Here is a 22500-nt window from a genome sequence, read left to right as displayed (position 1 = left end):
AACCTTCCTAAACAGCTCCTATAGCCGCCACACCTGGGACACGCATTCAGTGGTTGTATTACTTCATACGCTCAATGGATGTTTCTGTGTGCTGTGTTTTTGTGTGTGAACAACCAGCTGTGCAGTGCTGTCTACCTGCCTGCCCTGCTATCACATTCATAATCACATATCTTTAATTTATAGAACTGCTGTACTACGTACTCATTAATATGTCTATGCCAGATGTGTACGTTGTTGTTTATGCATACGCGCAGTAATTACCGCAAACAGTGTCATGTTGTATTGACTGCATATCGGCCATCAGGATGACTTAGAGTGTGTGTGTGTGTGTGTGTGTGTGTGTGTGTGTGTGTGTGTTGGACATGGCTGTGGAGTATATGGAAGACTCAGAGGATGCTCAAGGGTTACAAGGTTTTCCTGCTGCACCTGTACTTAGCTCTGTCTGTTTGTCACTCTGCGTAACCATGGTGATGCTGTATCTCTGTCTCTGTTCGCTGTCGCACCAAATCCTGCTAAATGGTGTTGAATAATGCTCAGATGTTCAGCCTTTTCTATCCCAGCACCTTCGGAGTTGAAGAAGTCATTTTGACCCCCCCCCTCCCCCCCAGTGGGCCGTGCCTCCTGCAGGTAGTCGGCTGAATAGGCTGATGGGTATTCAGAAGGGGAGAGGACGCACGCTGGGACTGCAAATGAGACGCACATTCTTGAGCAAGCAGAACTGTACTGCCTGACTACTCTGCACAGCAACAATATGATGATGAAACCCTTTCTTCCTTCTTGCTCACTCTCCCGAACGCTGCAACGCCGAGTGGACCGATCTCCTCTCTCGTCAGGCTTGAGACTCCCCCCCTCACTATCTTCCGTGTGTTGCTCCGGACAATGGGCAGTCACAGGAAGGACCGTTCGGGATCACAGAACTGCTCTGCTGGAGTTCAAGAATGCAAAACAAAACATGATGTCAAAACACTGATGCCATGAACATTCTGTTCATCCCGCTTCCCTTTAAGCATGCCTGTGTACTACAGGAGAGGGCCAGCTTCGGCCCACTACCCCCCCCAGAACCGGTTCTGTTCCGACCCCTCCAGTACACACCCCGCCCAGTGTTCTCTTGATCTGCTAGTGTTCTGTGCTTTCCTCCATCTGCTGTTCAGAGAGACAGCCACCACCCCTGTGTACATCGGTGAACATAATAAATATATGATCTTACATTTCCTTGCTTTCGCTTCTTGTTTGTGTGTACAGTTGACCTTAAATGAAATGCCTTGGAACTGTTGGGAATGTGCTGACTAGACCATGTACATGAGCAAGTGAAGAAAAAGCACTTGAACTGGGATATATATTTGAATTGCAGAGAGGATGCATTTAGCCAATGTACTTTTATCAATAGTCGACTACATTTCATGAACACATTAAGACGGCCTATAGATTACCTTCACATGCACCAGTTCTCTGTCCCAGGTGCGACATGGTGATATTGTGTCAAAGCAGTGACAACGATGATGATAATTGAAACACTACATCAGGTTTAATGGCCGTTGTCAGTGTGTGGTTAATGAAATCATTGGGATGTATTTCTGCTTCGTCTGAATTCTCCTTAATTCTACATGCTCCAGTGCTCTATTAGATCATTAAAGAGCGACTAGCGACTACCAAACACTGTGGTCACACACACGCACACTGACGCACACACACACACACCAACACACGACACGCACGCAAACGCACAATGTCTGTGAATCAGAGGAGCACCAATCACAGACCCATTAAATAATCAGACAGGTTTCTCTCCCATTGTGTCCAATCAGAGCAAATGGGTCTCCTGCTCTCTGCTCCTTCGTGATCACTCTTCCCCTGGGCTGGTTGTGTGTGTGTGTGTGTGTGTGTGGGGGGGGGGGGGGGGTTCTAACCTGTGAGAAACAGGACCTGTGATTAGAGTGGTGCACATTAGCATTACATGGCCCGTGCGTGTGTGCATGAGTGCGTGCCTGCATGTGTGCGAGCGTGTGTGCATGTGTGCGTGTGTGCGTGCGTGCGTGTGTGCGTGCGTGTGTGTGTTGCGTGTGTGTGTGGTGCACATTGGCATTACACAGTTCATCTCACCCAATGACCCAGACAAAAAAAGGCTTCAACTGGAAAATATCTTCCACCCTGAAAATAATCTTGTTCCCTATTTTTCTAGGGTCTCTCTCTCCCTCGCTTCCTCTCTCTCTCTCTCTCTCTCTCTCTCTCTCTCTACCTTATCCTCCATCCTCCCTGTGGAACACAACAAACTTTTCCTCCTGAGTCTGCTCAGACAGATGAGTGTTCAGACAGAGAGAGATGGAAGAGCAGGAGACCCAGTAAAGCTTTTAATCTGTAAATGGAGAGAGAGGTATCCAGTAATGGTCATTTAAGCATTAAGCCCTCCTCCGTCCGCCTTGTTTCTGCTTCCTAATGCTCCTTAAACATTTATGACCCTGATGATAACAAAGGAAGACTGCAGCCTAATCAGATCAATGCTGGTTAAAAACCTTACTCTGAACTGCACAGGCATCAGCCATTGGCGGGGAGAAGAAAGCACAACTCATATCTGGCTCCATATCAGCTTTTAAAGCAAGCATCTGTCCTCCTTATATAGGCAGTAAATAAACTGCATTGTGATACTGACTGTCTGTAGGAATCCAACACACACCTGCTTCCTTGATCACTTACTTTGCAGTGTAGTCCTCTCTCTCTTTCTCTAGCTCTTTTTCTCTCTAGCACTCTCTCTCTCTCTCTCTCTCTCTCTAGCTCTCTCTCCCTCTCTAGCTCTCGCTCTCTCTCTCTAGCTCTCTCTCTCTAGCTCTCTCTCTCTAGCTCTCTCTCTCTAGCTCTCTCTCTCCCTCTCTAGCACTCTCTTGCTCTCTCTCTCTCTAGCTCTCTCTCTCTCTAGCTCTCTCTCTCTAGCTCTCTCTAGCTCTCCCTCTAGCTCTCTCTCTCTCTAGCTCTCTCTCTCTCTTGCTCTCTCTCTAGCTCTCTCTCTCTAGCTCTCTAGCTCTCGTTCTCTCTCTCTAGCTCTCCCTCTAGCTCTCTCTCTCTCCCTCTCTAGCTCTCTCTCGCTCTCGCTCTCTCTCTCTAGCTCTCTCTAGCTCTCCCTCTAGCTCTCTCTCTCTCTAGCTCTCTCTCTCTCTTGCTCTCTCTCTAGCTCTCTCTCTCTAGCTCTCTCTCTCTAGCTCTCTAGCTCTCGTTCTCTCTCTCTAGCTCTCCCTCTAGCTCTCTCTCTCCCTCTCTAGCTCTCTCTCGCTCTCGCTCTCTCTCTCTAGCTCTCTCTCTCTCTAGCTCTCTCTCTAGCTCTCTTTCTCTAGCTCTCTCTCTCTCTAGCTCTCTCTCTAGCTCTCTAGCTCTCGCTCTAGCTCTCTAGCTCTCTCTCTCTATCTCTCTAGCTCTCTCTCTCTCTAGCTCTCTAGCTCTCTCTCTCTAGCTCTCTCTCTCTAGCTCTCTCTCTCTCTCTCTCTCTCTCTCTCTCTCTCTGTTTCTCTCCATCGGTTTGAAATGGAGAGATATGTACTCTCTGAATAGCTGAGACTGCAGTCAGAGATTGGGGTGGCTGTGAATAGCCGGGCAGATAAAGATGGATTTCATTCAAAAATGGATGGAGAAACGGTGTCTGTCTCTGGGTGGTACAGAACGACTCATTCTACTCCGTCTAAATGGCTTCTATTGGGAGTGATGAGATTCAGTCTCCACTCCCCACAGACTGCGTCCTGCAGCATTACAGGGTCACATGGGTTAAATGGCCTAATAAGGAAAATGCACACTGCATTACACACTGCATTACAACACAGACACACACACTGCATTACAACACAGACACACACACCGTGGGACTCTCCAGCTGTCAGGATCTGTATTCACACCTGAGATGTTTATTTCCATCCACATGCACAAACCAACTGGCTGAATTCTACCAAGATGCACTAATGAATGGAGTGCTGAGCTGCAGTTTGTTGGTGTTTGTTGGTGGTGCGAAATAAAGCTCATTTGATTGGCTGTGGCGGTGCATTTTGTACGCAGTAAATTATACAACTACAATAATATGGTCTTCCTTATCGATTTCTCCCAGGAAGCACGCGGGGTCTGTCTACAGGTGTAAACGTGTTGTTATCGTTACAGATCGTTCATTTTGCGCATCACTGTTGGGCTCTTCTGGCTGGCTGCAGTGGCTGTGAAGTGAACACACCCATTGCTTCTCTGGGCTCACACACACACACACACACACACACACACACACATACATACAACAAAATCATCACCACATTGGCTTTTCATCAGCGTTCAGACATTCGGTCTTTACTGTTTGCTGTATCAGTATGTAATTAGTGACTATGAATTTCTGCGGTAATATCCAGAAGTGTGTGTGTTTGTCTGTGTCTGTGTGTGTGTGTGTGTTTGTCTGTGTCTGTGTGTGTGTGTGTGTTTGTCTGTGTGTGTGTGTGTGCGCGTACATGCGTGTGTGTCCACTGCCTATCGCTGTGGCATAACTTTATGTCCCTTCATTATACTTACCCCCCCGCCCCAGTTTGCTGACTAATGGAGCCTTTATTCTTAATGAGTGTTGCTCTTGTTCCTCTATCTCTTGCCCCCCCCTCATTACCTCTCTATCTCTCACCCCTCTCTTCCTCTCTTCTATTCCTCCACCGGCTTCTTCTACCATCACCTCATCCTCCCTTCTTCAATTCAATTACAACTCCCATCCTGCCATCCTCTCCTCCGCCTCATCCCCCCCCTCATCCCTCATTCTCTTCCTCCATCTCTCACACATTCTCTCTCTCTCTCTCTCTCTCTCTGTGTGCGCACATAGCCTGTCTTCTCTTGAGAGCCACGTCTGCCTACAACAACCAAGGCTATGCTCACCGAGTCTGTACATAGTCAAAGCTTTCCTTAATTCTGGGTCAGTCACAGTGGTCAGGTTTTCTGCCCCTGTGTACTCTCTGTTTAGGGCCAAATATTATTCTAGTTTCCTCTCCCCCTCTCTCCCTCTCTCTCAGTGGCTCCTCTCTCACATACAGGGCATTCGGGAAATTATTCAGACCCCTTTGTCTTTTTCCACATTTTGTTACATTACAGCCTTATTCTAAAACGGATTTAAAAAATAATTATCCTCATTAAGCTACACAAAATACCATATAATGACAAAGCAAAACAGGTCTTTAGATTTATACAAAATGTTATCTTTTTACATAAGTATTCAGACACTTTACTCAGTACTTTGTTGAAACACCTTTGACAGCGATTACAGCCTTGAGTTTTCAAGGGTATGACACTTCAAGCGTGGCACACCTGTATTTGGGGAGTTTCTCCCATTCTTCTTTGTAGATCTTCCCCAGCTCTGTCAGGTTATTTTCAGCTGTTTTCTGGTCTCACCAGAGATGTTCGATCGGCTTCAAGTCCGGGCTCTGGCTGGGCCCTGGCTGGGCCACTCAAGGACATTCAGAGACTTGTTCCGAAGCCACTCCTGCGATGTCTTGGCTGTGTGTTAGGGTCGTTGTCCTGTTGGAAGGTCACTTCCCTGACCAAGGACCTTCTCCCCCGATTGCTCAGTTTGGCCGGGAGGCCAGCTCTAGGAAGAGTCTTGGTGGTTCTAAACTTGTACCATTTAAGAATGTTGGAGGCCGCTGCGTTCTCGGGGACCTTCAATGCTGCCAAAATATTTTGGTACCCTTCACCAGATCTGTGCCTCGACACAATTCTTTCTCTGGGTTCTACTGACAATTCCTTCCAGCACATGTCTTTTGCTCTGACATGCACCGTTAACTGTGTGACCTTAAATAGACAGGTGCGTGCCTTTCCAAATCATGTCCAATCAATTGAATTGACCACAGGTCCAATCAAGTTGTAGAAACATCTCAAGGATGATCAATGGAAACAGGATGCACCTGAGCTCAATTTCGAGTCTCATGGCAAAGGGTCTGAATACTTATGTAAGTAAGCTATTTCTGTTTTTATTTTTAGTGAATGTGCAAAAATGTGTAAAAACCTGTTTTCCCTATGTCATTGTGGGGTATTGTGTGTAGATTGATGAGGGAAAAATAAATGTCATCCATTTTAGAATAAGACTGTAACGTAACAAAATGTGGAAAAAGTCAAGGGGTCTGAATACTTTTAGAATGCACTGTGTGCTCCTTCTCTCCCTCTCTCCATGCCCGTCTCCTCTTCCTCTTGCCATCCCTCTCTCCCTCCAGCTGCTGTGTGTGTGTGTGTGTGTGTGTGTGTGTGTGTGTGTGTGTTGGGAGCATGTGCTGGTACGGGACAGAGCAGCAGTGTCTTTTGTCCGGCCCGTCTGGCCTGGCTACGCCTCGCCAGCTGCTACTCTGCTCACTCTGTTAATAACCCAACATCTTATTTATGGTCTGTCGTTTGTTTTAGCGGCGTCAGTGGCTTTCAAGTTCCCAGGTGTGCCAGCACACCATTTAGACCAGTACCCTTCTGTACATAAGTGTCTTCTCTTTCCCTCTCTCAATCTGCCAAGCCTTACTGCCTATCTGTCCTTTTTACTGTATCTCTCTCTCGCTCTACCGCCATCGATTCGTCCTCCCTCTCTCTCTCTCTCTCTCTCTCTCTCTCTCTCTACCTCTCTCTCTCTCTCCCCTTCTTTGTTCTGTCCGGTAACTTCAGATAGACCTGAAATCTCTCCTGAGGGAGGACCTGTTTATCATGTCTCTCTCTATCAGTCCAACTCTCTATCTGCATCTCTCTCTCTCTCTCTCTCTCTCTCTCTCTCTCTCTCTCTCTCTCTCTCTCTCTCTCTCTCTAGCTCTCTTTCCTTTCTCTATGACCATGCTCTACATCTCCCAGTCAGAGCATTCCCAATAGAATTCTAAATTCCCCCAGCAACATGACTGTGAACGAAATATAGTTAATCACTCACAAACGAGCAAATGAAAAGGTTAGGCACTACACTTCTTTCTCCCCCTTCCTTGTATCTCTTTCCATCTCTCTCTTCATAGTTCACTCTCTTCTCAGAGAGAAGGGAGAGCTAGCAAGAAAGGAGGTGAGGGTTGGAGGAGGGTAGATAGGAGGTGAGGGTTGGAGGAGGGTAGATAGGAGGTGAGGGTTGGAGGAGGGTAGATAGGAGAAGAGGGTTGGAGGAGGGTAGATGGGAGGTGAGGGTTAGAGGAGGGTAGATAGGTGAGGGTTAGAGGATGGTAGATAGGAGGTGAGGGTTAGAGGAGGGTATATAGGAGGTGAGGGTTAGAGGAGGGTAGATAGGAGGTGAGGGTTGGAGGAGGGTACATAGGAGGTGAGGGTTGGAGGAGGGTACATAGGAGGTGAGGGTTGGAGGAGGGTAGATAGGAGGTGAGGGTTGGAGGAGGGTAGATAGGTGAGGGTAGATAAGGAGGGTAGATAAGGAAGTGAGGGTTAGAAGAGGGTAGATAGGAGGTGAGGGTTAGAGGAGGTTAGATAGGAGGTGAGGGTTAGAGGAGGTTAGATAGGAGGTGAGAGTTAGAGGAGGTTAGATAGGAGGTGAGGGTTAGAGGTTAGATAGGAGGTGAGGGTTGGAGGAGGGTAGATAGGAGGTGAGGGTTGGAGGAGGGTAGATAGGAGGTGAGGGTTGGAGGAGGGTAGATAGGAGGTGAGGGTTGGAGGAGGGTAGATAGGAGGTGAGGGTTGGAGGAGGGTAGATAGGAGGTGAGGGTTGGAGGAGGGTAGATAGGAGGTGAGGGTTGGAGGAGGGTAGATAGGAGGGTAGATAGGAGGTGAGGGTTGGAAGAGGGTAGATATGAGGTGAGGGGTGGATTAGGGTAGATAGGAGAAGAGGGTTGGAGGAGGGTAGACGGGAGGTGAGGGTTAGAGGAGGGTAGACAGGTGAGGGTTAGAGGAGGGTAGATAGGTGAGGGTTGGAGGAGGGTAGATAGGGGTGGGGGTTGGATGAGGGTAGATAGGAGATGAGGGTTAGAGGAGGGTAGATAGGAGGTGAGGGTTGGAGGAGGGTAGATGGGAGATGAGGGTTGGAGGAGGGTAGATGGGAGGTGAGGGTTGGAGGAGGGTAGATAGGAGGTGAGGGTTGGAGGAGGGTAGATAGGAGGTGAGGGTTGGAGGAGGGTAGATAGGAGGTGAGGGTTGGAGGAGGGTAGATAGGAGGTGAGGGTTAGAGGAGGGTAGATAGGAGGTGAGGGTTGGAGGAGGGTAAATAGGTGAGGGTTAGAGGAGGGTAGATAGGAGGTGAGGGTTGGAGGAGGGTAGATAGGAGGTGAGGGTTGGAGGAGGGTAGATAGGAGGTGAGGGTTGGAGGAGGGTAGATAGGAGGTGAGGGTTGGAGGAGGGTAGATAGGTGAGGGCTGGAGGAAGGTAGATAGGAGGTGAGGGTTGGATGAGGGTAGATAGGAGGTGCGGGTTAGAGGAGGGTAGATAGGAGGTGAGGGTTAGAGGAGGGTAGATAGGAGGTGAGGGTTAGAGGAGGGTATATAGGTGAGGGTAGATAGGAGGTGAGGGTTGGAGGAGGGTAGATAAGAGGTGAGGGTTGGAGGAAGGTAGATAGGAGGTGAGAGGAGGGTTGGAGGAGGGTAGATAGGAGGTGAGGGTTGGAGGAGGGTAGCTAGGAGGTGAGGGTTGGAGAGGGTAGATAGGAGCTGAGGGTTGGATGAGGGTAGATAGGAGGTGAGGGTTGGAGGAGGGTAGATAGGAGGTGAGGGTTGGAGGAGGGTAGATAGGAGGTGAGGGTTGGAGTATGGTAGAGAGGAGGTGAGGGTTGGATGAGGGTAGATAGGAGTTGAGGGTTGGAGGAGGGTAGATAGGAGGTGAGGGTTGGAGGAGGGTAGATAGGAGGTGAAGCAGGAAGAAGGAGAGAGATCAGATGAGGTGAGTTGAGAGGAAGGGGAGAGAGTTGAGAAGAAGGAAGGTAAAGAGGGTGGAGGAGAAGGGGTGAGAGAAAAGTGTACAGAGAAGAGAGAGAGGGATGAGGGAGAGGGATTTGGACCAAGAGAGAGGGGGTGAGGTGAAGGTCGATATCTGAGCAGCTGACATACTGTAAATCCCTCATGCATGTAAATAATTCATAATTACATCTCTTTCCTCGCTGGTCATCACTCTTTTCTTTATCACTATCGCTCTGTTCCCTACTGTACCTCTGTTCTCCTCTCCAATATTCAATAGCCAACACTCCAACTCTTGCTTTGCCTTTCTCTTTCCTCTCTTCATTGCTCCTCTCTTTCTGATGAATCTAAAGCCTGCTCTCTAATTTTACACTCTACTCTCTTGCTCATTATTTCTCTCCCTCTCTCACACTCTCTCTCTCTCCCTCTCCTAATGATAGATCAGGGTTGTTTCGTGATAGGGAGGAAAGGAGGACAGGCTTGTTGTCACTTACGTTATGGCGATTGATAAATAACTGGTGATTCATGTAGTTATGCAGGACTGGATTGGGTTGGGTTGGGTTGGTCTGGGCTGGGTTGGGTTGGGCTGGGTTGGGCTGAGTTGGGTTGGGCTGGGCTAGGCTGGGCTGGGTACATAGGGAGACTGATGTTGCGTTCATAACCAAGTGGGAAGGCGATATTTACCACATACAACTGGTAAAAATCAAATAGAACGCCCCTCAAACTCATAATTACCAGTGGAAAACTAGTCTGACATGCTGACCTCTGACATCACCTAGTGAAGAAATGACCTCGATAACAACACTTTCGGCAGTTAAATGTAACAACCAAACATGATTTATAAAACTCAATCTATTAATATGGTTTACTTTTAGTTTATGGTTCATGCAGCTTGTTGGCCAATAGCCAATCAACGTTTCTCAATGAGTTCAAAGCACCTGAACGCATCCAACTGGTATTCGTAACTGGTAATTACCACCTTCCCACTTGGTTATGAACGCGGCATTAGAGAGAGGAACAGGGGAAGAGGGGGGGAGAAAGATGCTGAGAAAAAGCAGGTGAGAGACAGGTAGGAGTGATGTGAGACCAGGAGGTGTTTTCATATCTTATAAGTGATCGATAGTGGCGTTTATTCTGGAGCAGACTGTACTGTGTGCTCAAATAAATAATCATAATCACAAAACGCCCCAAGATTGATTTTTATAGAATTATCATGATTTTTTCTTTGGCAGATTCGCTTATTGGTCCTTGGGGGTATTCAAATTAAACACACACGCACATGCACACTCACACACACACACACACACACACACACACACACACACACACACACTGAACAACATATTTAAGTTTCGGGTCAAGCTACGGAACTGAATGACATGTGAGGTGGTAATTCAACTGTGTGTAAATGCATGTTTTCATGTGTGTGTGTGTGTGTGGGGGGGGGGGGGGGGGGTATAGGGATGCACAAGTTGACTCATAATAACCGCGGGGCGGGTGTATTTAGGGTCATGAAATATTGTGTGGATGAAGGGCGGGTGTGTGGCGGCAGGGTTGAATAAAGAGGAAATAAAGCAATTCATATCTATAGGCTACATTGAGGCTTTTCTTTCATTATTTTTTATCTGCCGTTAGTGAGTAAGCCTAAGCTTTAGGCCCTAACTGCCCACGCGCCATATACACACCAATGGCCAAATGCTTTTGGAAACTTGGGCAGGAAAAGTTCATGTTGATTCACTGAGGCAAAAAGGACAATGTAGGAGTTTAATTCAATAAGAGAAAAGCTGTGAAATGGAGAGTTGAAAATAAAGAAAACTGTGAGCCAGAACAACAGCCTAATGTTTGGGAAAGATGTTATGTGGGAAGAGTGTGAGGCGCTATAGGCCTACAAATTCGACAGTCACAAGACGGGAGACAAATATATCACATCAACGGAATTGTACTGTTCAGATGGGTTGAATTGAATATGAACTGAAATCTGGACCAGAGGCGTAGTGCAGTTTCGTTGGGGCCAAATGAATTGTGTATATTTTTTTGCCATGGGTCAGAGAGAAAAATGTGCAGTTTTATAGCTAACCTCATGCTATGTTACACATTTAAAAAATCTGAGCTACTAGAGTGTGCGGCTCTCCTTTCATTTTTCAACTGTTCTATTCCGCTAGCCAGCACCTCGCCTAAATAGGCTTTTCTTTCGCATCTATGTTAGACATTTTTCCACAAAACTGAGACAAATGTTGGTGTTTTACAGCTCAGGGTGTCTTGAAAGATGTGAAACTCCACAAATATGTGTCTTAATATTAAAAGGATTTTAAATATATATTTTGATAGACCAAAGTAGGAGCTATCACACCATGTAAAGAAACCTCTTAATTATTTGAATCTTCATCAAATGCAACTAAATGAATGAATGTCAACTCTGTCAGACACCATAAAAGGCATTTCATTTGAACAATTAATGTCCAACAAGTGTTTAAAGGCGTTTTTTAAATTTAGATGATTGAAATCCAACACTCTACTCAGCAAACTGGATGCAGTTTATCACAGTGCCATCCGTTTTGTCACCAAAGCACCTTATACCACCCACCACTGCGACTTGTATGCTCTAGTCGGCTGGCCCTCGCTACATATTCGTCGCCAGACCCACTGGCTCCAGGTCATCTACAAGTCCATGCTAGGTAAAGCTCCGCCTTATCTCAGTTCACTGGTTACGATGGCAACACCCATCCGTAGCACGCGCTCCAGCAGGTGTATCTCACTGATCATCCCTAAAGCCAACACCTCATTTGGCCGCCTTTCGTTCCAGTTCTCTGCTGCCTGTGACTGGAACGAATTGCAAAAATCGCTGAAGTTGGAGACTTTTATCTCCCTCACCAACTTCAAACATCTGCTATCCGAGCAGCTAACCGATCGCTGCAGCTGTACATAGTCTATTGGTAAATAGCCCACCCATTTTCACCTACCTCATCCCCATACTGTTTTTATTTATTTATTTTTATTTTTCTGCTCTTTTGCACACCAATCTCTACCTGTACATAACCATCTGATCATTTATCACTCCAGTGTTAATCTGCATAATTGTAATTATTTGCCTACCTTCTCATGCCTTTTGCACACAATGTATATATAGACTCCCCTTTTTTTCTACTGTGTTATTGACTTGTTAATTGTTTACTCCATGTGTAACTCTGTGTTGTCTGTTCACACTGCTATGCCTTATCTTGGCCAGGTCGCAGTTGCAAATGAGAACTTGTTCTCAACTAGCCTACCTGGTTAAATAAAGGTGAAATAAAAAAAAATAAAAAAATATGTAATACAAATCTCCAAATTGATTTTTGTTTTGTTTTATAACACTATTAAATTATCCAGTGCTAATTTCATTAGAATTTTGGCATATTTTTATAGATTTAGAACGTAGAACAACATTTATAAACATTATCCCTTAGATCTAACACAGTAAATACTTGAATTGTTTAAGCATATGTTGCAGAACAGTAATTCCAATTTTTTTTCGGATTGTTGATAACAGAAATGTATCTTAAGAGGGGGGATGACGAAGATGACAAGCCACTGACAGAGTTGACAACCGATACTCAAAACAGACATGTTTTTGCCTCTGAAAATAAAAAAAATTAAAAAAATAAACATTTGCAAAATATGGAAAAATGATTCATTTGAAAATCCCCAATAAAAACATCCATTGTATCAGATCTTTTTAGACAAAAATTGTACGAAGTTCATGTTTTACGAATTTGACAAAAATGCATTTTTTTTTTGTTCTTCATTCAAGTTGTATACACAGTAGCAATTCAGTTTTTCCTCATTTGCTTTATGACTCTTAAACCTAAATAAATGTAACATATTGAACCACAATTCATATTGTATTTTAATCTATAAGGGAGATGGAGTTAACAAGTCATGGTTGTGACCATGGTGATTCCAATATCATTTGTTTAAATCTATCAAAAGTAGAGAACTTTACAGGCCATGAGGGTTCTTGTTGCATTACAGTACATGGAATGAGGACATGAATAAAGGGTCCTTATGCTCATTCCTGATTAATTAAGGGTCTGAAGGAGTTGATCAAATCGTCAGACACATCTTTTATGAAGGTTTTGAGATGAACATTTGTTAAAGTCACAGAGGGCTATTGCAAGAAACTACAGTATATATGATCATTTTTCAGTTCATGTCCATTATTGCCATTTTTTTTTTCAATTTAAAAACTATTTTGAAAGTTTGAAATTGCGATCCTTTGCTCCAGACAACGGCATTTCCAGGCATACAGCCGACATGGAAATTAATAATAATTAAAAAAAAATCCCTTGTAAAATTCACCTGCATTCACCTACTTAATTCCATTTTAGGATCAAATAATGCAACAAAATCCATATTTTTCTATTTAGAAAATAAAGTTTCCCTTTCGGATAAGGATTGTCCCAACGTTCAAGAATCCCTGAGCTAATTTCCTGCTCTTCTACACATTTTGCCATAAGGCTGAGAGAAATGTTTGGCTGATTATTTGATTATTTGCTATCTGTTGGGCCCCGACCTCCAGGGGAACCCAAAGATTTGCATTTTCTCCCCGGTCCCTAAACGTCCTTGCTGCTCGAGACAAGCAGAGATGAAAGAGAGAACTTTACAAATGTCAACTTCACTGAACAAAAATATGAACACAACAGAACACAAAATGTTGTTCCCATGTTTCATGAGCTGAAATCAGAGCATCACCCGAATTCAGGTTGGCACATTTTCAATCTGCACAATCTCGAACAGCCTACTGTCATGAAAAGTCATGGACATTTGTTTAATAATTTAATGTAATTCATGAAGGCACACTGAAATGTGAAATATTATCAATCACTTTAAAATCGACATATCTACCATTATCGGTATGCCTCTTCAGTGCATGTCTACGTGTGTGCCGGTGCGAGTGTTTATTTATTTATTTATTTATTTATTTAACCAGGTAGGCAAGTTGAGAACAAGTTCTCATTTACAATTGCGACCTGGCCAAGATAAAGCAAAGCAGTTCGACAGATACAACAACACAGAGTTACACATGGAGTAAAACAAACATACAGTCAATAATAAAGTATAAACAAGTCTATATACAATGTGAGCAAATGAGGTGAGAAGGGAGGTAAAGGCAAAAAAGGCCTTGGTGGCAAGGTAAATACAATATAGCAAGTAAAACACTGGAATGGTAGTTTTGCAGTGGAAGAATGTGCAAAGTAGAAATAAAAATAATGGGGTGCAAAGGAGCAAAATAAATAAATACATTAAATACAGTTGGGAAAGAGGTAGTTGATAGGGCTAAATTATAGGTGGGCTATGTACAGGTGCAATAATCTGTGAGCTGCTCTGACAGTTGGTGCTTAAAGGTAGTGAGGGAGATAAGTGTTTCCAGTTTCAGAGATTTTTGTAGTTCGTTCCAGTCATTGGCAGCAGAGAACTGGAAAGAGAGGCGGCCAAAGAAAGAATTGGTTTTGGGGGTGACTAGAGAGATATACCTGCTGGAGCGTGTGCTACAGGTGGGAGATGCTATGGTGACCAGCGAGCTGAGATAAGGGGGGACTTTACCTAGCAGGGTCTTGTAGATGACATGGAGCCAGTGGGTTTGGGGACGAGTATGAAGCGAGGGCCAGCCAACGAGAGCGTACAGGTCGCAATGGTGGGTAGTATATGGGGCTTTGGTGACAAAACGGATTGCACTGTGATAGACTGCATCCAATTTGTTGAGTAGGGTATTGGAGGCTATTTTGTAAATTACATCGCCAAAGTCGAGGATTGGTAGGATGGTCAGTTTTACAAGGGTATGTTTGGCAGCATGAGTGAAGGATGCTTTGTTGCGAAATAGGAAGCCAATTCTAGATTTAACTTTGGATTGGAGATGTTTGATATGGGTCTGGAAGGAGAGTTTACAGTCTAAAGTGTCTAGAAGTCTAAAGTCTAGAGTCTAGAGTCTAAAGAGTCTAGAGTCTAGAGTCTAAAGAGTCTAAAGTCTAAAGTCTAGAGTGTACCGTTGCCCGAGAAGAAAGGGCGTGACATTTCAGTGGCAGGTATAAGATAACGAAAGTACAACAGTCTAACAACATAGCCAATTCAAAAGCTAACTTGTAACAGTTGTCTTGCTAGTTAACTAGCTGACTAGGCATCAATGTAGTTGTCGCCTTTTCAGCGGCACTGTAGATAGCCTAAATAAATCTGGACTTTTGGAAAGCTGGGATTCCCCCCTATTAAACAGTAGACATGGAAAACTCCATCCAAAATGATTTTTTGGTATTTGTTACATTGGTCCATTGTTGATTCGTCCATTGTTGCTGTGTTTTGCATCATAAAATGCATCATACAGGGATGATTTCTGTATTTTGAACGTTACATAAATTGAAAACTTGATTGCTGACAAGCAAAACATTTTGGGACTATGTCAACAATGTTGGGTGGAGTTTTCCTTTAAACATATTCTAAGGAAAGCTTAATTGACAAATAACTTGCTGTGCATAGATCTCCCCTGAAACATTAATACTTGAGCCTTACATATCAACATGTTTAGTTAGACACCTTGCTTTGATGTAGCCTACCTTATCCATTTGATCGCTGATTCATTGAATGAGGGAATCATTTAATAAAGACAAAAGTATTTGGTTAGGTACCCAATGTTTTATGTCCTCCAGGATAGCTACTGAGTGTGCAGGCTTTTGTTCAAGCCCTGGTCTAACCACGTTGTACCCTAAAGAGCAGTTGCTCAACAGGACCTTGATATGCAGAATTGGGTGTTTCTGTACTGGATCAAAAGCCAAGCCTGCACACGCAGGAGCTCTCCAGATGCTGGGTTGACCACATTTAAGTGCCTTGATCAAGTGCACAATGGCAGGAGATGGTAGGCCCACATGGGATCAGACACAGCATCCTTCCAGTATCACTTATGTTCACTTTTACGTTTTTCACACAGGTTATAATCAGTGATGTAAAGTACTTAAGTAAAATACTTTAAAGTACTATTAAGTCGTTTTTTGAGGTACCTGTACTTTACTATTTATATTTTTGACTAATTTTACTCCACTACATTCTTAAAGAAAATGATGTCACACCCTGATCTGTTTCACCTGTCCTTGTGATTGTCTCCACCCCCTGCAGGTGTCACTTATTTTCCCTGGTGTATTTATCCCTGTTTCCTATCTCTCTGCCAGTGTATTTATCCCTGTTTCCTGTCTCTCTGTACCAGTGTATTTATCCCTGTTTCCTGTCTCTCTGCCAGTGTATTTATATATGTTTCCTGTCTCTCTGTACCAGTGTATTTATCCCTGTTTCCTGTCTCTCTGTACCAGTGTATTTATCCCTGTTTCCTGTCTCTCTGTGCCAGTGTATTTATCCCCATGTTTCCTGTCTCTCTGTGCCAGTGTATTTATATCTGTTTCCTGTCTCTCTGTACCAGTGTATTTATCCCTGTTTCCTGTCTCTCTGTACCAGTGTATTTATCCCTGTTTCCTGTCTCTCTGTGCCAGTGTATTTATCCCCATGTTTCCTGTCTCTCTGTGCCAGTGTATTTATCCCTGTTTCCTGTCTCTCTGTACCAGTGTATTTATCCCTGTTTCCTGTCTCTCTGTACCAGTGTATTTATCCCTGTTTCCTGTCTCTCTGTGCCAGTGTATTTATCCCCATGTTTCCTGTCTCTCTGTGCCAGTGTATTTATCCCTGTTTCCTGTCTCTCTGTACCAGTGTATTTATCCCTGTTTCCTGTCTCTCTGTACCAGTGTATTTATCCCTGTTTCCTGTCTCTCTGTGCCAGTGTATTTATCCCCATGTTTCCTGTCTCTCTGTGCCAGTGTATTTATCCCTGTTTCCTGTCTCTCTGTGCCAGTGTATTTATCCCCATGTTTCCTGTCTCTCTGTGCCAGTGTATTTATCCCTGTTTCCTGTCTCTCTGTACCAGTGTATTTATCCCTGTTTCCTGTCTCTCTGTACCAGTGTATTTATCCCTGTTTCCTGTCTCTCTGTACCAGTGTATTTATCCCTGTTTCCTGTCTCTCTGTGCCAGTGTATTTATCCCCATGTTTCCTGTCTCTCTGTGCCAGTGTATTTATCCCTGTTTCCTGTCTCTCTGTACCAGTGTATTTAGCCCTGTTTCCTGTCTCTCTGTACCAGTGTATTTATCCCTGTTTCCTGTCTCTCTGTGCCAGTGTATTTATCCCCATGTTTCCTGTCTCTCTGTGCCAGTGTATTTATCCCTGTTTCCTGTCTCTCTGTACCAGTGTATTTATCCCTGTTTCCTGTCTCTCTGTGCCAGTGTATTTATCCCCATGTTTCCTGTCTCTCTGTGCCAGTGTATTTATCCCGGTTTCCTGTCTCTCTGTACCAGTGTATTTACCCCTGTTTCCTGTCTCTCTGTACCAGTGTATTTATCCCTGTTTCCTGTCTCTCTGTACCAGTGTGTTTATCCCTGTGTTTCCTGTCTCTCTGTACCAGTGTATTTATCCCTGTTTCCTGTCTCTCTGTGCCAGTGTATTTATCCCTGTTTCCTGTCTCTCTGCCAGTGTATTTATCCCTGTTTCCTGTCTCTCTGTGGCAGTGTATCTATCCCTGTTTCCTGTCTCTCTGTGCCAGTGTATTTATCCCTGTTTCATGTCTCTCTGTGGCAGTGTATTTATCCCTGTGTTTCCTGTCTCTCTGTACCAGTGTATTTATCCCTGTTTCCTGTCTCTCTGTGCCAGTGTATTTATCCCTGTTTCATGTCTCTCTGTGGCAGTGTATTTATCCCTGTGTTTCCTGTCTCTCTGTGCCAGTGTATTTACCCCTGTTTCCTGTCTCTCTGTACCAGTGTATTTATCCCTGTTTCCTGTCTCTCTGTACCAGTGTGTTTATCCCCATGTTTCCTGTCTCTCTGTACCAGTGTATTTATCCCTGTTTCCTGTCTCTCTGTGCCAGTGTATTTATCCCTGTTTCCTGTCTCTCTGCCAGTGTATTTATCCCTGTTTCCTGTCTCTCTGTGGCAGTGTATCTATCCCTGTTTCCTGTCTCTCTGTGCCAGTGTATTTATCCCTGTTTCATGTCTCTCTGTGGCAGTGTATTTATCCCTGTGTTTCCTGTCTCTCTGTACCAGTGTATTTATCCCTGTGTTTCCTGTCTCTCTGTGGCAGTGTATTTATCCCTGTGTTTCCTGTCTCTCTGTACCAGTGTATTTATCCCTGTTTCCTGTCTCTCTGTGCCAGTTTGTCTTGTATGTTCAAGTCAACCAGCGTGTTTTTGTCCCGTGCTCCTAATTTTCTATTCTCTTCTACTAGTCCTCCTGGTTTTGACGTTTGCCTGTTTTTTGGACTCCATTCCTGCCTGCCCTGCCTGACCTTGAGCCTGCTGCCCTGACCTCAAGCCTGCCTTCCATTCTGTACCTCTGGAACTCTGAACTGGTTTTGACCTTTTGCCTGTCCAAGACCATTCTCTTGCCTACCCCTTTTGGATTGTTAATAAACATCTTGGACTCTAACCATCTGCCTCCTGTGTCTGCATCTGGGTCTCGCCTTGTGATCTTATAAATAATGTACTTTCTACTCCATACATTTTACCTGATGCCCAAAAGTACTCGTTACATTTTGAATGCTTAGCAGGACAGGAAAATGTTCTAATTCACACACTTAAAGGGAAAATCCCTGGTCATCCCTACTGCATCTCATCTGGCAGACTCACTAAACACAAATGCTTTGTTTGTAAATTATGTCTGAGTGTTGGAGGGTTAAGGTTAGGAGCTGGGTTAAATGGTTAAGGTCAAGGCTAGGGTCAGCTAACCTGGCTGTCATTAAATTTTAAAAAAAAAAACAAGAAAATCGTGCTGTCTGTTTTGCTTAATATGAGGAATTTGAAATGATTTATACTTTTACTTTTGATACTTAAGTATATTTAAAACCAAATACTTTTAAACTTTTACTCTAGTAGTATTTTACTGGGTGACATTTACTTGAGTCATTTTCTATTAGGGTATCTTTACTTTTACTCAAGTATGACAATTGGCTACTTTTTCTATCACTGGCTATAATAGTCATGAAAATGTGGTGAAGTCATGGAAAATGTGTATGAACCCTTAAATGTGAATAATCAGAGGTGTCTATAGCACATCGTGTAATGGAACAACTTGGAAAAAGACACCTCCTGCACTTCTTTCATCCCTAGACAAGCACTGTGCACAGCCCCATGTCGCAAGGATCCATACACAATTCCTGCAAATGTCCCAGTTCTTCCATAGCCTGCATACTCACCAGACATGTCACCCATTGAACATGTTTGGGATGCTCTGGATCAACGTGTACGACAAAATGTTCCAGTTCCCACCAATATCTAGCAACTTCGCACAGCCAGTGAAGAGGAGCGGGACAACATTCCGCAGGCCACAATCAACAGCCTGATCAACTTTATGCGAAGGAGATGTGTCGCGCTGCATGAGGCAAATGGGGGTCACACCAGCTACTGACTGGTTTTCTGATCCACGCCACTACCCTTTTAGCTGACCCTAGCCCTGACCTTAACCATTTAACCCAGCTCCTAACCTTAACCCTGACCGTAACCATTTAAACCAACTCCTAACCTTAACCCTGACCTTAACTATTTAACCCAACTCCTAACCTTAACCCTGACCTTAACCATTTAACCCAACTCCTAACCTTAACCCTGACCTTAACCATTTAACCCAACTCCTAACCTTAACCCTGACCGTAACCATTTAACCCAACTCCTAACCTTAACCCTGACCTTAACCCTAACCCCTAAACCCAACTTTAGTGTAAGCCACCTAGCTATAGTTAGCCACAACAAATTGGAATTTGTAGCATATCATACATTTCGCGAATTTGTAGCATGTTGTATGTTTAACAAATTTGTAACATATTCAAATCAAATTTTATTGGTCACATACACATATTTAGAATATGTTATTGTGGGTGTAGTGAAATGCTTGTATTCCTAGTAATATCTAACACTTCACAACAATATACACAAATCTAAAGTAAAAGAATGCATTTAAGAAATATATAAATATTAGATAGAGCAATGTCGGAGTGGCATTGACTCAAATACAGTAGAATAGAATACAGTATATATACATATGAAATGAGTAAAGCAGTATGTAAACATTATTAAAGTGACTAGTGTTCCATTATTAAAGTGACTAGTGTTCTAGTGGTTAGAGAGTTGGGCCAGTAACCGAAAGGTTGCTGGATCGAATCCCCGATCTGACAAGGTAAAAATCTGTCGTTCTGCCTCTGAGCAAGGCAGTTAACCCACTGTTCCCCGGGCACGGAAGACGTGGATGTCGAATATGGCAGCCCTCTGATTCAGAGAGGTAGGGGGCTGCGTAAGACACATTTCAATTGAATGCATTCAGCTGTTCAACTGACTAGGTATCCCCCTTTCAGTACGAAAGTGACCAGTCATTCCATGTCTATGTATATAGGGCAGCAGCCTTTAAAGTGCAGGGATGAGTAACCGGGCTACCACCCGGTTGTTTGTTTTGCTAATTCATAAACATCATACGATTGTAGTTCGTAACATATCATATGAAATGAATGATGGACATTCACAAATTAATACAGCTGAAGTCTGAAGTTTACATACACCTTAGCCAAATACATTTAAACTCAGTTTTTCACAATTCCTGACATTTAATCCTAATAAAAATTCCCTGTCTTAGGTCAGTTAGAATCACCACTTTATTTTAAGAATGTGAAATGTCAGAATAATAGTAGCGAGAATGATTTATTTCAGCTTTTATTTATTTCATCACATTCCCAGTGGGTCAGAAGTTGACATAAACTCAATTAGTATTTGGTAGCATTGCCTTTAAATTGTTTAACTTGGGTCAAACGTTTCAGGTAGCCTTCCACAAGCTTCCCACAATAAATTGGGTGAATTTTGGCCCATTCCTCCTGGCAGAGCTGGTGTAACTGAGTCAGGTTTGTAGGCCTCCTTGCTCGCACACACTTTTTCAGTTCTGCCCACAAATTTTCTATAGGATTGAGGTCAGGGCTTTGTGATGGGCACTCCAATACCGTGACTTTGTTGTCCTTAAGCCATTTTGCCACAACTTCCAAATGGTCATTGTCCATTTGGAAGACCCATTTGCGACCAAGCTTTTACTTGACTGATGTCTTGAGATATTGCTTCAATATATCCACATAATTTACTTTCCTCATGATGCCATCTATTTTGTGAAGTGCACCAGTCCCTCCTGTAGCAAAGCACCCCCACAACATGATGCTGCCACCCCCGTGCTTCACGGTTGGGATGGTGTTCTTCGGCTTGCAAGCCTCACCCTTTTTTCTCCAAATATAATGATGGTCATTATGGCCAAACAGTTCTATTTTTGTTTCATCAGACCAGATTACATTTCTCCAAAAAATACGATCTTTGTTGCAAACCATAGTCTGTCTTTTTTATGGTGGTTTTGGAGCAGTGGCTTCTTCCTTGCTGAGCGGCCTTTCAGGTTATGTCGATATAGGACTCATTTTACTGTGGATATAGATGGTCATGTACCTGTTTCCTCCAGCATCTCCACAAGGTCCTTTGCTGTTGATCTGGGATTGATTTGCACTTTTTGCGCCAAAGTACATCCATCTCTAGGAGACAAAAGGCGTCTCCTTCCTGACGCAGTATGACGGCTGCGTGGTCCCATGGTGTTTATGCTTGCATACTATTGTTTGTACAGAGGAACATGGTACTTTCAGGTGTTTGGAAATTGCTCCCATGGATGAACCAGTTTTTAAAAAAATTCTGAGTTCTTGGCTGATTTCTTTTGATTTTCCCATGATGTCAAGTAAAGAGGCACTGAGTTTGAAGGTAGGCCTTGAAATACATCCACAGGTACACCTCCAATTGACTCAAATGATGTCAATTGGGCTTTCAGAAGCTTCTAAAGCCATGACATCATTTTCTGGAAATTTCCAAGCTGTTTAAAGGCACAGTCAACTTACTGTATGTAAACTTCTGACCCACTGGAATTGTGATACAGTGAATTATAAGTGAAATAATCTGTCTGTAAACAATTGTTGGAAAAATTACTTGTACAAAGTAGATGTCCTAACAGACTTGCCAAAACTATAGTTTGTTAACAAGAAATTTGTGGAGTGGTTGAAAAACTAGTTTTAATGACTCCAACCTAAGTGTATGTAAACTTCCGACTTCAACTGTACATACAGTACCATACGAAACGTAACATATCACACTCATTGTAGAATCCCGGATTTACGTACATTATAATATGAAATGCTCTGAGACCAGGTTGTATAGTCGGGTTGTTGAGGAGTGGTTATTAGCAATTGCGGGCGGGTGAACAAACAGCTGACCCATGTATCACTAGTGTGTGTGTGTATATTGCCAAGGGATGTGGATAAGAACAGGCTACTGTAATTGAATCTGAGTCTAATCCTCTTGTGTAGCTCAGTTGATGGCGCTTGCCACTCCAGGGTTGTGGTCCCACGGGGGACCAATACGAAAACGTTTCCACTCACTACAGTAAGTCGCTCTGGATAAGAGTGACTGCTAAACGTCTTAAATGTAAACAACAGTGAGGGAGATCACACATGTCCTCATTTCATTCAGCCTCATTATATCTCTACCACCAGCTGGTTATGTCTCTGTTTTCATTCTTCCCCTGCGAGACAATCAAATAAACATGAAATGGTGTTTC

General features: G+C 43.7%; 1 protein-coding gene across 2 annotated transcripts in view; it reads left to right on the top strand.

Moving 5' to 3' along the window:
- Positions 1 to 18243, top strand: part of LOC110488795 (GDNF family receptor alpha-4) — a 38430-nt gene extending 20187 nt beyond the window's left edge. For both annotated transcript variants that reach the window (XM_036942945.1, XM_021561186.2), the window contains one exon: positions 18113 to 18243. In XM_036942945.1, coding sequence (XP_036798840.1) covers positions 18113 to 18191 — 79 coding nt within the window. In that variant the 3' untranslated portion in view covers positions 18192 to 18243. The remainder of the gene's footprint in view (positions 1 to 18112) is intronic.
- The last annotated feature ends 4257 nt before the right edge of the window (positions 18244 to 22500 follow it).

Source organism: Oncorhynchus mykiss, chromosome 14, assembly GCF_013265735.2.
Source record: "Oncorhynchus mykiss isolate Arlee chromosome 14, USDA_OmykA_1.1, whole genome shotgun sequence".
In the NCBI taxonomy this organism is placed as follows: domain Eukaryota; kingdom Metazoa; phylum Chordata; class Actinopteri; order Salmoniformes; family Salmonidae; genus Oncorhynchus; species Oncorhynchus mykiss.
This window is presented reverse-complemented; position numbering and strand designations above follow the sequence as displayed.